The sequence below is a fragment of the Cloeon dipterum genome, chromosome 1 (assembly GCF_949628265.1).
Source record: "Cloeon dipterum chromosome 1, ieCloDipt1.1, whole genome shotgun sequence".
Taxonomy (NCBI): domain Eukaryota; kingdom Metazoa; phylum Arthropoda; class Insecta; order Ephemeroptera; family Baetidae; genus Cloeon; species Cloeon dipterum.
Genome location: NC_088786.1, coordinates 33,227,392 through 33,242,265, shown reverse-complemented (window position 1 = coordinate 33,242,265; position 14,874 = coordinate 33,227,392). Strand labels below are relative to the sequence as shown.

At 40.5% G+C, this 14,874-nt stretch overlaps 5 protein-coding genes across 9 annotated transcripts; 4 read left to right on the top strand and 1 right to left on the bottom strand.

Annotated features, from left to right (window-relative positions):
- Positions 1–1,205: 1,205 nt before the first annotated feature.
- On the top strand, positions 1,206–3,288 carry LOC135941504 (uncharacterized). Of its 2 annotated transcripts, none has more exons than XM_065487100.1 (6): positions 1,206–1,311; positions 2,174–2,252; positions 2,306–2,411; positions 2,568–2,727; positions 2,803–2,969; positions 3,025–3,288. In XM_065487100.1, exons 2-6 carry the CDS (start codon positions 2,191–2,193, stop codon positions 3,052–3,054), a joined length of 525 nt encoding a protein of 174 aa, XP_065343172.1. In that variant the 5' UTR covers positions 1,206–1,311; positions 2,174–2,190; the 3' UTR covers positions 3,055–3,288. The 2 variants fall into 2 exon arrangements, with proteins under 2 accessions (XP_065343172.1, XP_065343180.1); XM_065487108.1 differs by having other exon boundaries at positions 1,213–1,311; positions 2,309–2,411; positions 3,025–3,281.
- A 526-nt stretch (positions 3,289–3,814) lies between these two features.
- Positions 3,815–5,351, top strand: Aos1 (activator of SUMO 1). Its single transcript, XM_065487087.1, has 5 exons — positions 3,815–4,010; positions 4,217–4,645; positions 4,705–4,865; positions 4,921–5,059; positions 5,122–5,351. The coding sequence occupies exons 1-5, from the start codon at positions 3,919–3,921 to the stop codon at positions 5,279–5,281; spliced, it is 981 nt and encodes a 326-aa protein (XP_065343159.1). The 5' UTR covers positions 3,815–3,918; the 3' UTR covers positions 5,282–5,351.
- Positions 5,344–11,514, bottom strand: LOC135941478 (protein bric-a-brac 2-like). 4 transcript variants are annotated; one of them, XR_010574988.1, is made up of 7 exons: positions 11,108–11,514; positions 10,824–11,036; positions 10,582–10,770; positions 9,997–10,375; positions 8,887–8,976; positions 7,271–8,271; positions 6,576–6,713 (listed from the first exon to the last, which is right to left on the bottom strand). XR_010574988.1 is itself a non-coding variant. In XM_065487064.1 (6 exons), the coding sequence occupies exons 2-6, from the start codon at positions 11,010–11,012 to the stop codon at positions 5,585–5,587; spliced, it is 1,101 nt and encodes a 366-aa protein (XP_065343136.1). In that variant the 5' UTR covers positions 11,013–11,036; positions 11,108–11,510; the 3' UTR covers positions 5,344–5,584. The 4 variants fall into 4 exon arrangements, 3 of the variants coding, with proteins under 3 accessions (XP_065343136.1, XP_065343146.1, XP_065343125.1); XM_065487064.1 differs by lacking the exons at positions 6,576–6,713; positions 7,271–8,271 and adding an exon at positions 5,344–5,838 and having other exon boundaries at positions 11,108–11,510; XM_065487074.1 differs by lacking the exon at positions 7,271–8,271 and having other exon boundaries at positions 5,876–6,713; positions 11,108–11,506.
- LOC135941517 (uncharacterized) lies at positions 9,076–9,769 on the top strand. Its single transcript, XM_065487120.1, has 2 exons — positions 9,076–9,251; positions 9,398–9,769. The coding sequence occupies exons 1-2, from the start codon at positions 9,166–9,168 to the stop codon at positions 9,705–9,707; spliced, it is 396 nt and encodes a 131-aa protein (XP_065343192.1). The 5' UTR covers positions 9,076–9,165; the 3' UTR covers positions 9,708–9,769.
- A 340-nt stretch (positions 11,515–11,854) lies between the features above and the next one.
- Slu7 (Pre-mRNA-splicing factor Slu7) lies at positions 11,855–14,822 on the top strand. The gene is made up of 8 exons (XM_065487026.1): positions 11,855–12,013; positions 12,143–12,331; positions 12,399–12,491; positions 12,548–12,757; positions 12,811–13,055; positions 13,544–13,979; positions 14,243–14,563; positions 14,622–14,822. The coding sequence occupies exons 1-8, from the start codon at positions 11,891–11,893 to the stop codon at positions 14,754–14,756; spliced, it is 1,752 nt and encodes a 583-aa protein (XP_065343098.1). The 5' UTR covers positions 11,855–11,890; the 3' UTR covers positions 14,757–14,822.
- The last annotated feature ends 52 nt before the right edge of the window (positions 14,823–14,874 follow it).

Sequence of the window (14,874 nt, the reverse complement as noted above, 5' to 3'; positions counted from 1 at the left end):
TGTATGATTAAAAGTCCATATTAAAATATGTTCCTGCTGAATTCTCTCAAAGTTTTGAAATTAAAAAAAAGCACCAAAATCCTGATTTTGTATGGTTTTCCGCTTTTTCATGAATAAACAATTTTTTATAGCGAATAATATACGTTTTACTTCAAATGCTCACCAACTTATTGAGATCATTTTACGCTAATTTAAAATTAATTTAGTTTGTCATTTTAGAGGTTTCAGAAAAGTTGTTTTTAATTTGAACATCCCTCGAGATAGAGAATTACTAATTTTTATATTGTAAATAAAATCATCATAGGGTATTTAGAAAGCTGCCGACATTTCTGTAATTAATGGACTTCAACTATTTTGTAGCTTCTGTAAAAAGTGATCTGGGTAAATAAATAATTCACTGCTCATTCTAAACCAGGGTACACTTGCAATTTTTTTAAAAATTCACTTTAAAACTGAATGTTTTTTGCGCTAAACAGCTAGAAAAACCACAAACTTAGTTTCCCGTATTTTTCATAATTATATCGATCCCCGAAAAGATCTTATGTGTCGGTGAAAGATGAAAACTTATCCCAGACCAAGCAAAATTTCCTAAATTTATTTTTGCACAATTAAAAATCTAGGCAACGAAGGAAATAGTAAAATATAATTTAATTTTGCATAAATGTATTTCTTTTTATTTAATTTCTCCTGATAATTAGATATTTCTGAAAACTGCATTTTATTGTGTATTAATATTTTGTAATATATCACAATAAATAAGCCTGAGTGCACTATCAAAAATACGTCGCAAAAGCAAAAAAATAAGCAATCTGAGCGGCAGGGCAATGACTGTGACTCGTGGCATGATGTGTGTAAAATTCCTATTATTTAGACAAACATGAGATCTCAAAAAGAATGTCTTGAAACTCAAGGTGGAACAGAAAACAAGTTTGGACAAACTTGCAACAAAACCGAGATGGAATAAGAATGAGAAGAACGGAAAACTAAACGTTTATTAACAGAAGAACGGCAAGAACGCTGATTGTGAGTCGCAGACAACTCAACACACGTACATACGTATACGTCTCAACTTTCATCTCTGCATCCCCCTCTGTCCCCAAAATTCCCATAAAGCGGCGTCAGTAAGAGTAGGTAATACTTAAGCATAATAGCAAAGAGAAACTCTTAAAATTTGGTGAATCACCAAAAAGCCAGAAATAGTGGGAAACACAAGACTTTGCGGAATTGACAAGAGGTCAACGAGGAATTTTGGTGATCAGATCAGTCTTAATCAACAATCACACATTCACACAAGCGATCTGCATTTCTTGCGTAAGTAGATATCATACATAATACATAATATTATGTATGTATGTATACATACAGGTAATCGCCGCTATCAAATCGTAATTAAATGTACATACATACATATGTACATAGACCACAAAAACAATAATCCAAGTATTTTTGCCCAGTTACATTTGATCACCATAATTATAAATATGCAACATAATTTTTATTGGATTATTTTAAATAATAATTTTTACTTATAATTATATTTAAGATATGTATTATATTTAATATTATTCCTGCAAAAATCACATTATGTACATAGATTATTTACATTACATAATATTATGTAATCGTGCATTTTGCCTTTCCACCCGGTTTTTTCGCCACTGATTTTTAACACTCAATATTTACCAATTTCTTGCTCAAGACATGCAAGAAACAATAATTAATGTTCTTTATTCCATATTTAATCCCTTGATAAAAATAAAATTTCCGGTCGGAGTGGTCAAAATTTCGAAAATTTCCTCTGCTGTGCAGATTTTCTCATTAAATTTGCCATTATTTTTGCTGCCTCATTTTCTCCAAAAATGTATTTCTCTCCGACAATTTTTCGCCGTGACGATTGACGAATTGAAAATGGGTGCAAACATTTTGCCTGCAAGAAACCGGTACAAATCGAACAAAAATTTAACACTGCACTTCATTTAAACAAAATGCTGGTTTTTTGCAACCCTGTCCACCGCATAAGATTAACATGCAATAATAATTATTATGATAATTATTGTAATGCATGCAGAAAGGACCCGCGTCCTCTTGGAGCCGAGAAGTGTGTGAACGATGCCTTGTGATTTCTGAAATAATTCGACTCCCAACTTTAGTTTAAAAGCTTTAATTTTTATAGGTTAGCGTTTTCCGATCATGGCTTCTTCCCTCGCTTCAACTATTGCCAGTACTGCCGGTGCTGCGGCTGGCAATCAAAAGTGAGTTAAAAAATAAATTTATTCTTAACCCCAAAACTAACATATGGATTCAGCAGGTATGGGTGGTACGATGGTTTCAGACTGACTGAAGTGCCTGAGAATGGTGCTCGATTCGCCTACGTCAAGTGCAAGGTGGCTAATACATTCCACATCAAGAAGGTAAACTCGTAAATAATGCATTTTCTTTCTTTAATTTCCAACTAAAATTTTATTCAAGCATTTTAAAGCATATATACAGTTAAAATGAATTAAACTCGAGCTCCGGAAATTATCTGTCCTGTTAATTCCTTATTATAAATTCTTGAAATATAATAGGTCTTCAAGATTGACAACAACAAGACTTGGGCTGACTATAAGCAGGTCCGAGAGCGCATCTTCAGAGAGTGTGGTAAGCAGTGGGTGTGTGAGAGGCGCCTCTTCCTCTGCACCCCAGATGCCAAAACTGTGGCCGAAACTGGCTTCCCAGCAGCCAAGGGTGAGTGTCAAATTTCAAATCACTCGAATTTAAAAATTTATGGCTACTTTTACTCAAACTACTTAACTCCGATAGGTAGTGGCACCGTTTTCTCGGTGCTGCCAAACCAGTGTGAAGGCTTTGTCAGGCAGAGTGGTGCCAGATCGGATGCCTACGCCCTCCTCTGCAGGGTGGCTGTTGGGCATCAAGGCCGCCATTCTCAGGATTCAGGCACCCAAGTCAGGGTCATGAATGAGCAACAGGTTGGCATTTTGTCAAATTTGCAACATTCTGTTCTAAATTATTTTATCTTTCCAGGCCTACCCTAGATATCTGATTATCTACTAAAGGAATGTTACCAATATTTGCTGTGTAGCTGATGAAGCTGATTTGATTTTTTTTCCTGTTTGAACAAATAGTTAAACTGAATTTCTTTCATTGTTAAAAATAACGGTGTATGAAAATTCGGAAAATTCTGTCTGTGTCAGCCTGACACTGAATTTTGCTTATGAGTAAATAAAATTCCAAGATAAAATAAATGCATGTCATCTTGATGTGAATTTAAAACCAAAATATTCGGAAAGGTCCTAAATCTACTTAGGATCGACTAAATATTGCGGCATAGCCCATGTTCTCCTTTACGGAAGAGATGAGTGAACGTTATGTCCAGAGAAATACAAAAATGAATTAAATCAACTTTTTTCAATTAAAAGTCCTGAGAATTATTTTTTGAGTGTTTTACCATAAATTCGACAACTTCACACCTATTTTATTTTATTGCAAATAATGAACTTAAAAAGTGAAACATCAGAAAAAAGTAAAATAGGCACCAATACACAATTAATTAGAAAAACAAAACTTTTTAGCATAATTATTGAAACTTCTTGAAAACAAAATTGAAAAATAAAAGGCCATCCACCTGAGGAAGCAGTGGACTGAGGAGAAAGATCAGCAGCGCAGTAAGGAGAATATATTTCTAAGATTTCTACTCTCCTGAAATAACAGCATGAATGAAGGGAGAAGTTAATAATTAGTTCACACCACGACCACCCGAGCCTGAGGTCGCTGTAGCCGCAATAATTTATAAACAACGCGTGTTGTTGAGTTTGTGTTTGACGTGTTGACGTTCTGCCGGCAAATTTGCTCTCAGCGTGCAATAAAAATTTAATCTTCACACAAAATCGCGAAGAAGTTGAAAAAAGAACCGTCGAAATGGTAGAGCATAAGATCCAAGAGATCAGCGAGGATGAAGCTACACTCTACGATCGCCAAATCCGGCTCTGGGGTCTTGATTCTCAAAAACGGTATGAAACCAAAATTCGTTTTCATACATAATAATATTACATACTTTGCCTTCATTTCCCGCAAATTACATAAATGGCGATTATGCGCAAAGCCTTGATCTGTTGTTTCTAATTGATGTCTAACTGAATTTTAAAGTTAAAATAAAAGGTTCTTTTTATTTCAATTTTTGCTTTGAAAACATAATTTCATGGCAATTTCTTTCCAGTTTACGAGCTGCCCGAGTTTTGGTCGTGGGTGCCCGAGGTCTGGGCGCCGAGGTGGCCAAGAACCTGATTCTGTCCGGTGTAAAGGCGCTGACCCTGATGGACCACGAACCTGTCAACCCTGACGACCTGGAGTCTCAATTTTTCGTGTCCGAATCTGTAGTCGGCGCGAATAGGGCTGTTAGTTCGCTGGAAAGGGCTCGGCCGCTCAACCCCATGGTGGATGTGCAAGCCAGGGTCAACACCATCGACGGAGAGCCTGACGAGTTCTTCACCAAGTTTGAGGTAGTGGTGGCCCTCGGCTGCCTGAAGAAACACAACCAGAGGCTCGACCAGATTTGCAGACTGAACAACATCAAGTTCTTTGCCGGGGACGTCTTCGGCTTTTATGGATTCATGTTTGCAGACCTGTTGCTGCATGAGTTTTCAATGTAGGAACTATTAAAATTATTCACTTTGAAGAAAAGTTCATAATTGCTCTTCTTTACAGCGAGACAAAAATAAATGTGAAAGGAGCACCTCCTGTGAGCCAAATGATAAAGGACACAGCTACTTTTGCTCCTTACCAAGACTTCATTGACGCTGATTGGAAGTCAGGTGACCAAGCCAAGAAACTTAAAAAGATGAGCAATGGCTACTTTTTGATGAGAGGTATAATCAATTGATTTCACTTGGCGAATTAAAATAACTGAAATTCAATTTTCAGTGATCCAGGCTTTCAGGGAAAAGGAGCAAAGGTATCCTAACAGGTCCTCAGAAGACCTGGAAACCCTGACTGCTATCAGAGATTCTCTCTTGCCAGAATTAGGTGTAGATCCTGCCAAGCTTCCTTCTGAGATATTTTGGTATTTCATTATCACTATTCAATCCCCGTAACAGGAAAATTTGAAATGATTTTTAATTTCAGCGACGTTGTCGGTCAGCTGGGAGCGTCTTGTGCCATCGTTGGTGGCATTATGGCTCAGGAGGTGATCAAGGCCATCAGCTTCAAAGACAAACCCCTCAACAATTCCTTCTTCTTTGAGCCCGAGAGCTGCTCTGGTAAGGTTGAAAGCATCGGATACTAATTTTTTTACGAAATCACTAAATTAAAAGTTTGTAAATAAGATCAATAAAACCAGAGGAAACATTCTGTAACATCAGTCTTTAAAATTTACTCAATTCCAACAGTAAAATATTTAGTTCACAACTCGTTGTTCTGTTCTCTTTGTCAAGTACAAATTATTAATACTAAATTTTTGGCTATAAAACGTTTCTATAATGACTACTCGGTACAAGTATGAAATCGTGACTATACCTTTTAAGTCTCTAAGGCACGTGTGTGTTTCCTGTAAAAAGTTTAAGTATTGCAAGCTGTTTGATCAAAAAGCTTAGAAGGCAGCGTGGTGGTTGTTGCTTTCGTTGGGCGCGTCCGTCGAGCGGTGCAGCGAGTACATGTGCGCCGAGAGCGAGTACTTGTGCTTGAAGACCTTGCCGCAAATGTGGCACGAGGCCTCCTGCAGGTACGAGCCACCGTGCTTGATCCGCATGTGCTTCACCAGGTTGGACTTGTTCGAGATGATCTTCTGGCATACTGGACAGGGTCGACTGCTCATTCGGTTACTGTCTGAGCTTCGAACATCTTCTGCAAATGCACACCACATGACACTGCTTTCTTTGAAGAAAAAAAAATAACCAACGGCACATGGAAAAGAAAGACGCAAACTCAAGAGACAAACGGCATGCTGGTAAAACTCATTCACTTTTCGAAATGATAAAAAAAATACGAGACATGGTCTGGAGGAAATAATAAGTTTCGCGGGGAAAAAGCTGGGCGTTGTTTTAAGAGAAAGATTTTTATTCTTATAGATTAAAGTGAGTGTTAAAAAAGAAATGCAACATAAACATCTTTTATAAATAATATAATAATAATTATCAACGAAGAGTAGTGTGAGAATTCGTAATGTAACAAAAAAAATCGATGTTCAGGTGGAAGAATCGATGGCCTGTCAAAGAACAAAATAATTGTGGTCCTGAAATTGGAATCAAGACCTCTACTAAAATCTCGATTTTTGATCAACTGGCTTTCCTTAACACCAAATTCGCATCAAAAATATTAACAAGCAATTTTTCACGGCTTCGAAGTCTGTGACGAGAGACACTTTCGTGCAAAATTGTTCCCTCGACGTCACATGCGCCGCATTATTGGCAGTCACCTCGTCCGTGGACCCTGATTGAGGGGAAACAGTTCGTGTGGCACAGTCAAAAGCGAGGTTTCCGCGCGGGGTCAGTAGTGGACGTTGTGCGCGTCCTTCATGTGCTGCTTCAGCTTGAAACTCTCGCGCGTGCGAAACGACTTGGGACACAGGTGGCAGCAGGCACGGTCAGTCATTTCCGAGTGGACGAGGCGCACGTGGTACTTGAGCGACGACTGGTTGGCGTACTCCTGGCCGCAGTGGGGACACGAGCCCCCCTGCGCCACCCGTGGAAGACCGCCCGCCGGCCGAGTCGTCTGGCTCCCTAGAAAGCAAAACGAGCGCGTCTCAAATCCGCAATCACCGTGGCCCTTTCCAGCATTCTGCTCCACACTGCGCGTTAATTATATTCGCTCTTTGCTGGCGGAGAGTGGAAATTCTGGCGTCAAAATTATTTGGAAAAAGGCTTTCTGCCTGTTGAGCGACTGATCAACACCAAAATTTCCACCAAAATTAGTCAAATCGCTAAGAACATTAGTTTGTGCGTTAAAGAGAGGTGCATTGAAATGCAGCGTATTGAAGCGAGTTGGTTAATGTTGTATAAGATATATAGTTGCTTTTATTAGTTTCATTCAGACGTCATTTACACAAAATATGGGCAAGTGTAAGCTCTATGAACCACAGACTAGCAAAGACTCATGTTACGGCCTGTGATATGAGCCCTAGAAATCACATACAGGGTATTTTTACAGCTAACTTTCTCTTTTGTATATGTTAGTTTCACCGTGTCATGCACTTTTGTACTTGGAACACATCTTCATGCAAGATTGATTAAATTGCACACATGTATATAATTTTACACACTCAGTTTTTGTTACCCACTTGCAAATATAGAAGACAAGCGGTGCAGCCTGCTGAACAAATTGTTGTGCGCGTGAATTGACGCAAGGTACACTGAACAAATGCATTGGCCTCTCCTTTGATTTGGCTCCGTTTGATACTAAATTCGAAATTGCAAGGAACTGTGGAGGAACGGGGTTGACTGTAAATCTGGTTTGGCACTTTTGGGATTTAACCACCCAATGAAACTTGAATCTGGAGGGGTAATTTCTGAAAATGAATTTAAAAACCAACCTTGAGCATCACATCCAAATAATAGCAATTAAATTTTAAGTTTAATTTCTGTAAGTATTACATAATATGATGATAAGAATCAAAATATTGTTATTCAAAATAAAAAATACTGTACTGTAAAGACTTCATTTATGAACGATAAGATTGTAATATTTTATATATAAATATTTCATGCAGAAATTATAAAAAATGGAAGCTCAAGTATTAATTCGTCCTATAAAAAGAATTTACCGAGGACGAAATGGTCAAATTTAGACAAATTTAAATTATTGCAACAAGAAAAAAAGAATTACTTTTTGCTTAGCATTTACGAGACTAAAAAAGTAATAAAATATTGATTGTGACACTCGGGGTAAGCCATCAGGACTAAAATGGGTCCCATGGGGGGTGGTCGCCCGCGTTTTCCGTTATGGCAGTAAAAATCCTTCAGTTCGTTTACGGTCCTTGGCGGAAGAGGGGAGGTCCGGAGGGTCAGGGCGAGGAGGGAGGGGAGCGAACGTAGACGCGGCGGCCGTGGCTGTCGAAGACGCGTCTGAGCGGCACGTTGTGCGCTTTGACGAGGTGCTTGCGCAGGTAGAGCCGGTTACGCACGACGCAGTCGCACTTGGGGCACTGCGCCGGCACGGGCGGCGCGTGCACGTTCATCACGTGCTGCTTCATGTTGAAGTGGTTGCTAAAGGTGCGCCGGCAGAGGGGGCACTCGCGGGGTCGGCGGCACGCGCCCCGCCCGAAGCAGCCCACCGACGACCCTGCGAACAGGTCACACTCATTCTGCTGATGCCCTGCGAACCTCGGCCCCAAGAACCAGAGGCACTCGCTGCTGTTCAACAATGCGAGGAATGCGCCTTTCAGGTTGCCCATTTTTCTCAACCCAATCGTTCATTTTATAATCCGAGTGAAGGACGGACGGGAATACACGTGCCAATTGATTGAGTTTCTCGCGGCTCGAGAAAATAATAGTAATAATAATAATGATCTTTGTATCCGAGACAAGAGTGACAAACAAAAATCTCCTGCAGACCATGTTTTATCGCGCCAACTCGTCACGACAAATTATTGAATATTTGTTTGCTCGATGATAAATAAATGCTCCAAATAATGTACAACCAACCACAACGCACACACACGCATACGCCACTTTTTATCAGAGATAAACAGAACATACATAAAGCCGAGTGTGATGGAACCCAACCCGAAAGTTGATTAAATTTTATCGCAGGCAGCAGCAGAGAGTTAGTCTAAGAAAAAAGAAAAGAGATAAAAAAAGCTCGGCCCAAGACAGAGCAGCGTTCCTCCCGATTTTTATTAATAAATTATCCAACGGCCAAAAACACATGCACATAAAAATTTGAAGCTCAACTCACCTGGCGACAATTGCTGTTGCTGATCCGAAATTGACAATGACGCTTCCACGCTTCCGCTTAAAAGGAGATTTTGTAGAGGAGAATTTGATCCTGAAATAAAAAATGAGATTTCAGTATTTTAGCGATAACATTGTTATTAAACTATTTACTTCAAGTGCAATTTTAATTTATAAGTTTTGCTGCTTTTTTACTCTCAACAATACTTTTAGAAATCACTGTTGTGTATTGTTGAATTCAAATTCAGTAAAATTCCACTTTGGCAAAATATAAACAGCGGTAATGGTCATCAGCCAGTCGAAAATAGTTCGCGTTTCCGAGGAATTGGCCAAGCAGCTCGGCCAAAAGTATGCGCAAAACCCACCAAGGTATTGAGCAACTTTTATCAACAACAAAAAATGTTCTGATTCACAACATTCATAAAACTCGCCTTTATTTTATCAGTTTACTCGTCAATCCTAAGTGACACGTTTACAAAAAATAATTTGAGCACTAACGGAGATAATATTTTCAGGGTGGCCATTGTGCCTGACCCTCCTGAGGCGCGGCACCAGGATTTTCGCGCCGATGGCCTCTACGTAGAGGAGGGACTGTTCCGCGAGTTGCAGCACCAGCAAGTGGCTCTGGAGGTGCGCGTCAGGGAGCTGAAAGAGGCCCTTAGCCAGCACTACACACCCCTAAGACGTCCCCAGCACCGTGTCCTGCCCCCGGCTAAGGCCGAACCACCTCTGCAGGTGCTCGTCGAGTGTCTCAGGGCGCACCCTGATCACCCCCTCAAATGCTACCCCTACGCGAAGGAATTTGCTGATTCTGCCAAACTCTGACCAAAACTAATCTGGCAATAAAAAGGGTTCAAAACTTTTGAATTTGGAAATATCAAGAAGTATTTAAAAATACGGAGATGATGGTATTTAAAAAATTTAGAATTGGAATAATCCTTGTACAAGAAATGTAAAGAATTCCGTTTTTTTATTATTTTAAATTATACAAAAAGTAAAATCTGCAACGCAAGACCAGACGCTCTAAATTCTGCTGTTTAAATTTACTTCATTAATTTTAAATCTTAACTTTGGAAATTTTCATGAATTTATTTCTGTGTGAAGTGTTACTCACCAGTGGCATCTCGAGGGGCAGTTAATGATCTGGCAAGCATGCTAGTTGACTCATCGCTGGCCAGAGGGCTTTGAGAACCTGACGGAGGCAAAAACGGATCGTCAGGCTCTTCATCCTCATCGTCGCCGTCCAACTTGAGCTGGTCCTCTTCCCTGCAGATACCCAGTTGCTCATCGTCCATAGGTTCCTGTTTCACCCCCACCTGGGGAAGACTCACAGCTGCAACGGCGTTTTCGACAACCCTTCTCGGGGTGGTTTTTCTTCGTTTGGCCTGAGGGGGCGAGGTCGCTTCCTTCTGGATCGGGTTTAGCAGGGGCAGCGGCGAGCCTCGACCTGAGCTACCTTTACTCCGATTTTTAGCTTGCGTTTGGTCCGTTTGCTGAAATTAACAGGAGGAATTTTGATACTGATTTTTTGATTGAAACAACTAAGTGAGCAGTCTCTATTTTCCCGCCATTCTTGCTCATTTTCATTAGATCTGACTGAAATTTCAATTTTTGACACTTCAGTTTTGACTAAATATAAATTTTAATCGGCACAAACGATTTTTATCTAATTCGGCAGGAGCTGTGACTATATTTGTACCAGTAAGCCAGCAGGTGCAGTGGCTCCTGCCAGTCCTCGGACTTGCAGAATTTCTGCCGTCCTGAGGAAGGACGAAAGCCTGTCCTGTGAGATGTACACCTCGCCCTGGTACATGAAACTCAGCAGAGCGTCGAGTTCCGTGTTTTGCACATCTTTCAGGATGACAATCGGATGTTGGCACGGGTTTTCCTGCAAGTGGCGCGAAATTAGGTCACCGTCAAGCAGTGAGCTTTTCGAGTTACTTTGAAGACATTTCTGAAGTAAGGGCTGCACGCTGACAGGATGACCTTGTGCGCCTTGACCGCGTGGCCCTCGCACACGAGTGTCACGTCCACCAGGTCCTCCTGTTCCTTCAGGTTGTCCAGCACGGACACGATGTTGCTCTGGAAGTTGTTCCAGCGCAGACAAAACTGATCCCCTAAACCGGCCATCGCAAGTGTCGTTCGCTCCGGATTCTGTGGACAAACGTGCGCCGGTAAGCGATCGGCGATCACTAGATGCATTTTTCGTATTTAGTGAGTACTACCTGATCCTTTCGGCCTCTTATCTAAGATAAACACGACGGCTGAGTCAGTTGCTGATAATCGTGTCCATTTGTGACCGACACTGCCCGCTGTTCGCACGAATTAACGCATTCGAAAAACGCCTCGGCTGCTTTTCTTGCAGCTGCTTGGGTTCATTGGTTGAACCTGGTGTCTCCGTCTGACCAGGACAGTTCAGCGGATGTGTACACTTGCGAAATATGGACAGAAGAGCAACAGATTTCATGTAAACAGACACCAACTTTTACTTTTGAATGGGGTGTAAGGAAAAATGTTGCATCTTGGGTCAAATTCACGCCGTCCTAGCCAATCACATCACTCCTTTCTAATGGTAAACGTAAGCAGTTTAACTCCTGCTGAATACGCAAATTTGCTGCTTCATGATTGGAGGATTGCAACACGTCTTAACTCTAAACACATCCTCGTATTTTTCTAAATTAATTTGGTTTTGGTGATTTTGCAACACTACAAAATAAAATAATGGTAACGAAACGAAGCTATCAGATTATTATTTAAAATCCAATTAATGCATTTCCTCTAGAATGAATAATTAGGAATGAATTTGGTCTATAATTAATTATCATTTTTAATAATTAAATTACAATTTGCCGCCACTTTTTAGATGTCTCTGATTTACCGGGACTCTCTTCAAACCAATCACATCAAAACAACGCGCCACCACCGCCACCTATGATATTTTTGCAAGAGGCTATGAGGCTAAGTTAGTGATCTGAGTGATCTGTGTTGTGTATGTAGTGTATACAATCATGGCTGCACCCTCAGTTACAGTTTCAGAAATTTTAAAAAGTAAAACAGAATTTGATGATGAACCGAAGAAAAAATCGAGGGAGGAATGGCGAAAAGCGAAAGAGTTGGAAGAAGCGCGAAAAGTAAGTGGAAAATTGAGATCATACAAATCTAAAATCACGTTGCTCTTGAATCATTTTCTTGTTATGATTTGATTCTGTTTACACAAATTTGATATTTTTTTTATTTAATTTAAATCGTGAATTTTCCAGGCTGGTACTGCTCCAGCTGCTGTGGATGAAGAGGGTCGAGACATCAACCCCCACATTCCGCAATACATTTCCAGCGCTCCGTGGTACTACGGCTCCAAGGGACCGACTTTGAAGCATCAGAGGCCACAGGAGGACAGAGAAAAACAGTTCTCCGGGCTTGGCGAGTGGTACAGAAGAGGCGTTGATCAGGTGTGTAATATTAGCTTCTCTCCTCTGACTTATTTTACTGAAATCTTTTATTTATTTCGCGTTGCAGAGCAAAGTTGTCACAAAGTTTAGGAAGGGTGCGTGTGAAAATTGCGGCGCAATGACCCACAAGAGGAAAGACTGCGTGGAAAGGCCTAGAAAGGTATAAGGCCATCATTAAAAAGTTTTAGGCATGGACTAATTAATAAACCTTCTCAGATTGGCGCAAGATACACGGGTATGCAAATCGCACCTGACGAATTCGTTCAGCCAAACCTTGCGATCGATTACGACGGCAAAAGGGATAGGTGGAACGGCTACGACCCCGCAGAACACAGGTCCATTGTCGAGGAATTCCAGAAGGTGGAGGACGCGAAACGCAAACTCAAAGCTGAAAAGCTGAAGGCGGACGGAGAGGAGGACAAGGATGTAAGCCTTCTGCCATTTTTATGGGAAACTCAATTAATAAACTTCGATCACAGGGTGACAGGAACGACGTCGATGATGACGACGACGACGTAGCAGACGAGGACAAGTACGCCGATGACATCGACATGCCCGGCACCAAAGTAGACAGCAAGCAGCGTATCACGGTGCGAAACTTGCGTATCAGAGAAGACACTGCCAAGTACCTGAGAAATCTGGACCCCAATTCTGCATACTACGATCCCAAGACTCGCTCAATGAGGGACAACCCGAACGCCAGTAACCCTGAGGAGGCTGATGAGTAAGAAAAACTATCAATTTGATTAGTTTCTAAAAAATATCTCGATCAATCCTGCAATTACTCTAACTTTTGATTTTATTTTGCTTCCGTGTAACAAAAACTGCAGTTTATAACGAAACTCCTTTTTGCATTGTATATTTTTATTTTATACAATGATTTGAGCTTTGTTTTGTTTTTTCTTCATTCACAATGCTAATTGAAAGGGTCAAATTACTGTTTATTGCTCATTTTAAATAGATACATGCATACACGCCTGAAACAAAAAATTGATTTGTCATCCTCACATGCCATAAATTATTGATTATTTGAAAACATCGTTTTTAATTTTGTTTTTGGTAATTTTTTGTTCTTGTTAGTTTTTTTATATTAAAATCAAATATTTTCTATTAAATGGCTAACATTTTAATTTATTTAAAATCCGCTGCAAATTTAAAACTCCGCAATTATATGATGGAAATAGGAACTAAAATATACATAACATTTTCCAGGGGTGAATTCACTGGTGAGAACGCTGTAAGATTCTCGGGCGACACGCAGGGTCACGCACGGGCGCAGATATTTGCGTGGGATGCCCACCACCGAGGAGTGGACGTGCACCTGTTGGCTGAGCCAACCAAGTTGGAGATGCTGAAGAAGGAGTACGAGACCAAGAAAGATTCGTACAAGTCTGAAGCGCAAAACTCGATCCTGGCCAAATACGGAGGCGAGGAGCACCTGAAGGCGCCGCCAAAGTCCCTCTTGCTCGCGCAGACGGAGACCTACATTGAGTACTCGCGCTCTGGTCGTGTGGTTAAGGGCCAGGAGAAGCCAGTCGTTAGGTCCAGGTATCAGGAGGACCAGCTGATCAACAACCACACCACGGTGTGGGGCTCTTTCTGGAAGGACGGTGCTTGGGGCTTCAAGTGCTGTCATTCGTTTGTTAAGGTAATTAATGATAAAGATTACCTGTTTACAAAAAAATCAATTCTTACTACTTATGGTTGAATGGAATTACTGTGAGGCTAGTTTTCCTGCTTTAATTTTGTCCATCAATTTTTGGTGTGGTTTAATTGTAATATTGATGCATATTTACAATCAAAATTAGCCTTGACTTAATTTGAAGGTGATCATTTTTTTTAAATTTTTATCTGCACGTAATCAAAGCTTTGAATATAGTTCCAAGTTCTACAAATTGCCTCTTTTTGCAGAATTCATATTGCGTTGGTGAATCTGGCTGTAAAAACACGGAAACAGCAATGCCACCGCCGGAACTGCCAGTCGCAGGATCTAGCAAGGTGGAGGAGGACGAGGAGACAGTTGAAAAGAAGAGGAAACGTTCCGACAGCGGAAGTGAGTCTTCTGACTCAAGCGGTTCTTCCTCTGATGACGTTGATCTTGACGAGGAAGAGAAGAAGAAGCTGGAGATGAAAATCAGGAAGAAGTTGAAGAAGAAGCAAAAGAAGCTGCTGAGAAAGGCAAAGAAGCAAAAGGGAGAGAAGTCTAAAGATGATGATGATGAAAATGAAGCTGTAAGTTGACTCAGGACGTATATGGATTCGAATGTTAATAAATTGTTTCTATTTTCAGGAAGAAAATGTCGAGTTGGATGAGCGTAAGCGCAAATATAACAGCATGTACGAGGTTAAGGCTCCAACTGAAGAGGAAATGGAAAGTTATTACAAAAACAGAAAGCAATTCGACGATCCCATGCAGAACCTTTAGGTTTAACTGTCATGTTTTATATATATTATGTTTCAATAAATGCGTGAAAATATTAACTACTCGCCATCTCATGAATATTAATGTTTGTTCACATTCTTAAAACCTTTATCTCTGATTT

Coding starts and splice junctions, on each gene's coding strand:
- LOC135941504 (XM_065487100.1), top strand. CDS start 2,191: ATGGCTTCTTCCCTCGCTTCAACTATTGCCAGTACTGCCGGTGCTGCG. Junction 2,253..2,305: donor GCTGCGGCTGGCAATCAAAA/GTGAGTTAAAAA, acceptor ATATGGATTCAG/CAGGTATGGGTGGTACGATG. Junction 2,728..2,802: donor TGGCTTCCCAGCAGCCAAGG/GTGAGTGTCAAA, acceptor TAACTCCGATAG/GTAGTGGCACCGTTTTCTCG.
- Aos1 (XM_065487087.1), top strand. CDS start 3,919: ATGGTAGAGCATAAGATCCAAGAGATCAGCGAGGATGAAGCTACACTC. Junction 4,011..4,216: donor GGTCTTGATTCTCAAAAACG/GTATGAAACCAA, acceptor ATTTCTTTCCAG/TTTACGAGCTGCCCGAGTTT. Junction 5,060..5,121: donor CTTCCTTCTGAGATATTTTG/GTATTTCATTAT, acceptor TTTTAATTTCAG/CGACGTTGTCGGTCAGCTGG.
- LOC135941517 (XM_065487120.1), top strand. CDS start 9,166: ATGGTCATCAGCCAGTCGAAAATAGTTCGCGTTTCCGAGGAATTGGCC. Junction 9,252..9,397: donor TATGCGCAAAACCCACCAAG/GTATTGAGCAAC, acceptor TAATATTTTCAG/GGTGGCCATTGTGCCTGACC.
- LOC135941478 (XM_065487053.1), bottom strand. CDS start 11,012: ATGGCCGGTTTAGGGGATCAGTTTTGTCTGCGCTGGAACAACTTCCAG. Junction 10,376..10,581: donor CTGCACCTGCTGGCTTACTG/GTACAAATATAG, acceptor TGTTAATTTCAG/CAAACGGACCAAACGCAAGC. Junction 8,977..9,996: donor TGCCCCTCGAGATGCCACTG/GTGAGTAACACT, acceptor TTTTTATTTCAG/GATCAAATTCTCCTCTACAA.
- Slu7 (XM_065487026.1), top strand. CDS start 11,891: ATGGCTGCACCCTCAGTTACAGTTTCAGAAATTTTAAAAAGTAAAACA. Junction 12,014..12,142: donor AGTTGGAAGAAGCGCGAAAA/GTAAGTGGAAAA, acceptor TGAATTTTCCAG/GCTGGTACTGCTCCAGCTGC. Junction 13,056..13,543: donor AACCCTGAGGAGGCTGATGA/GTAAGAAAAACT, acceptor AACATTTTCCAG/GGGTGAATTCACTGGTGAGA.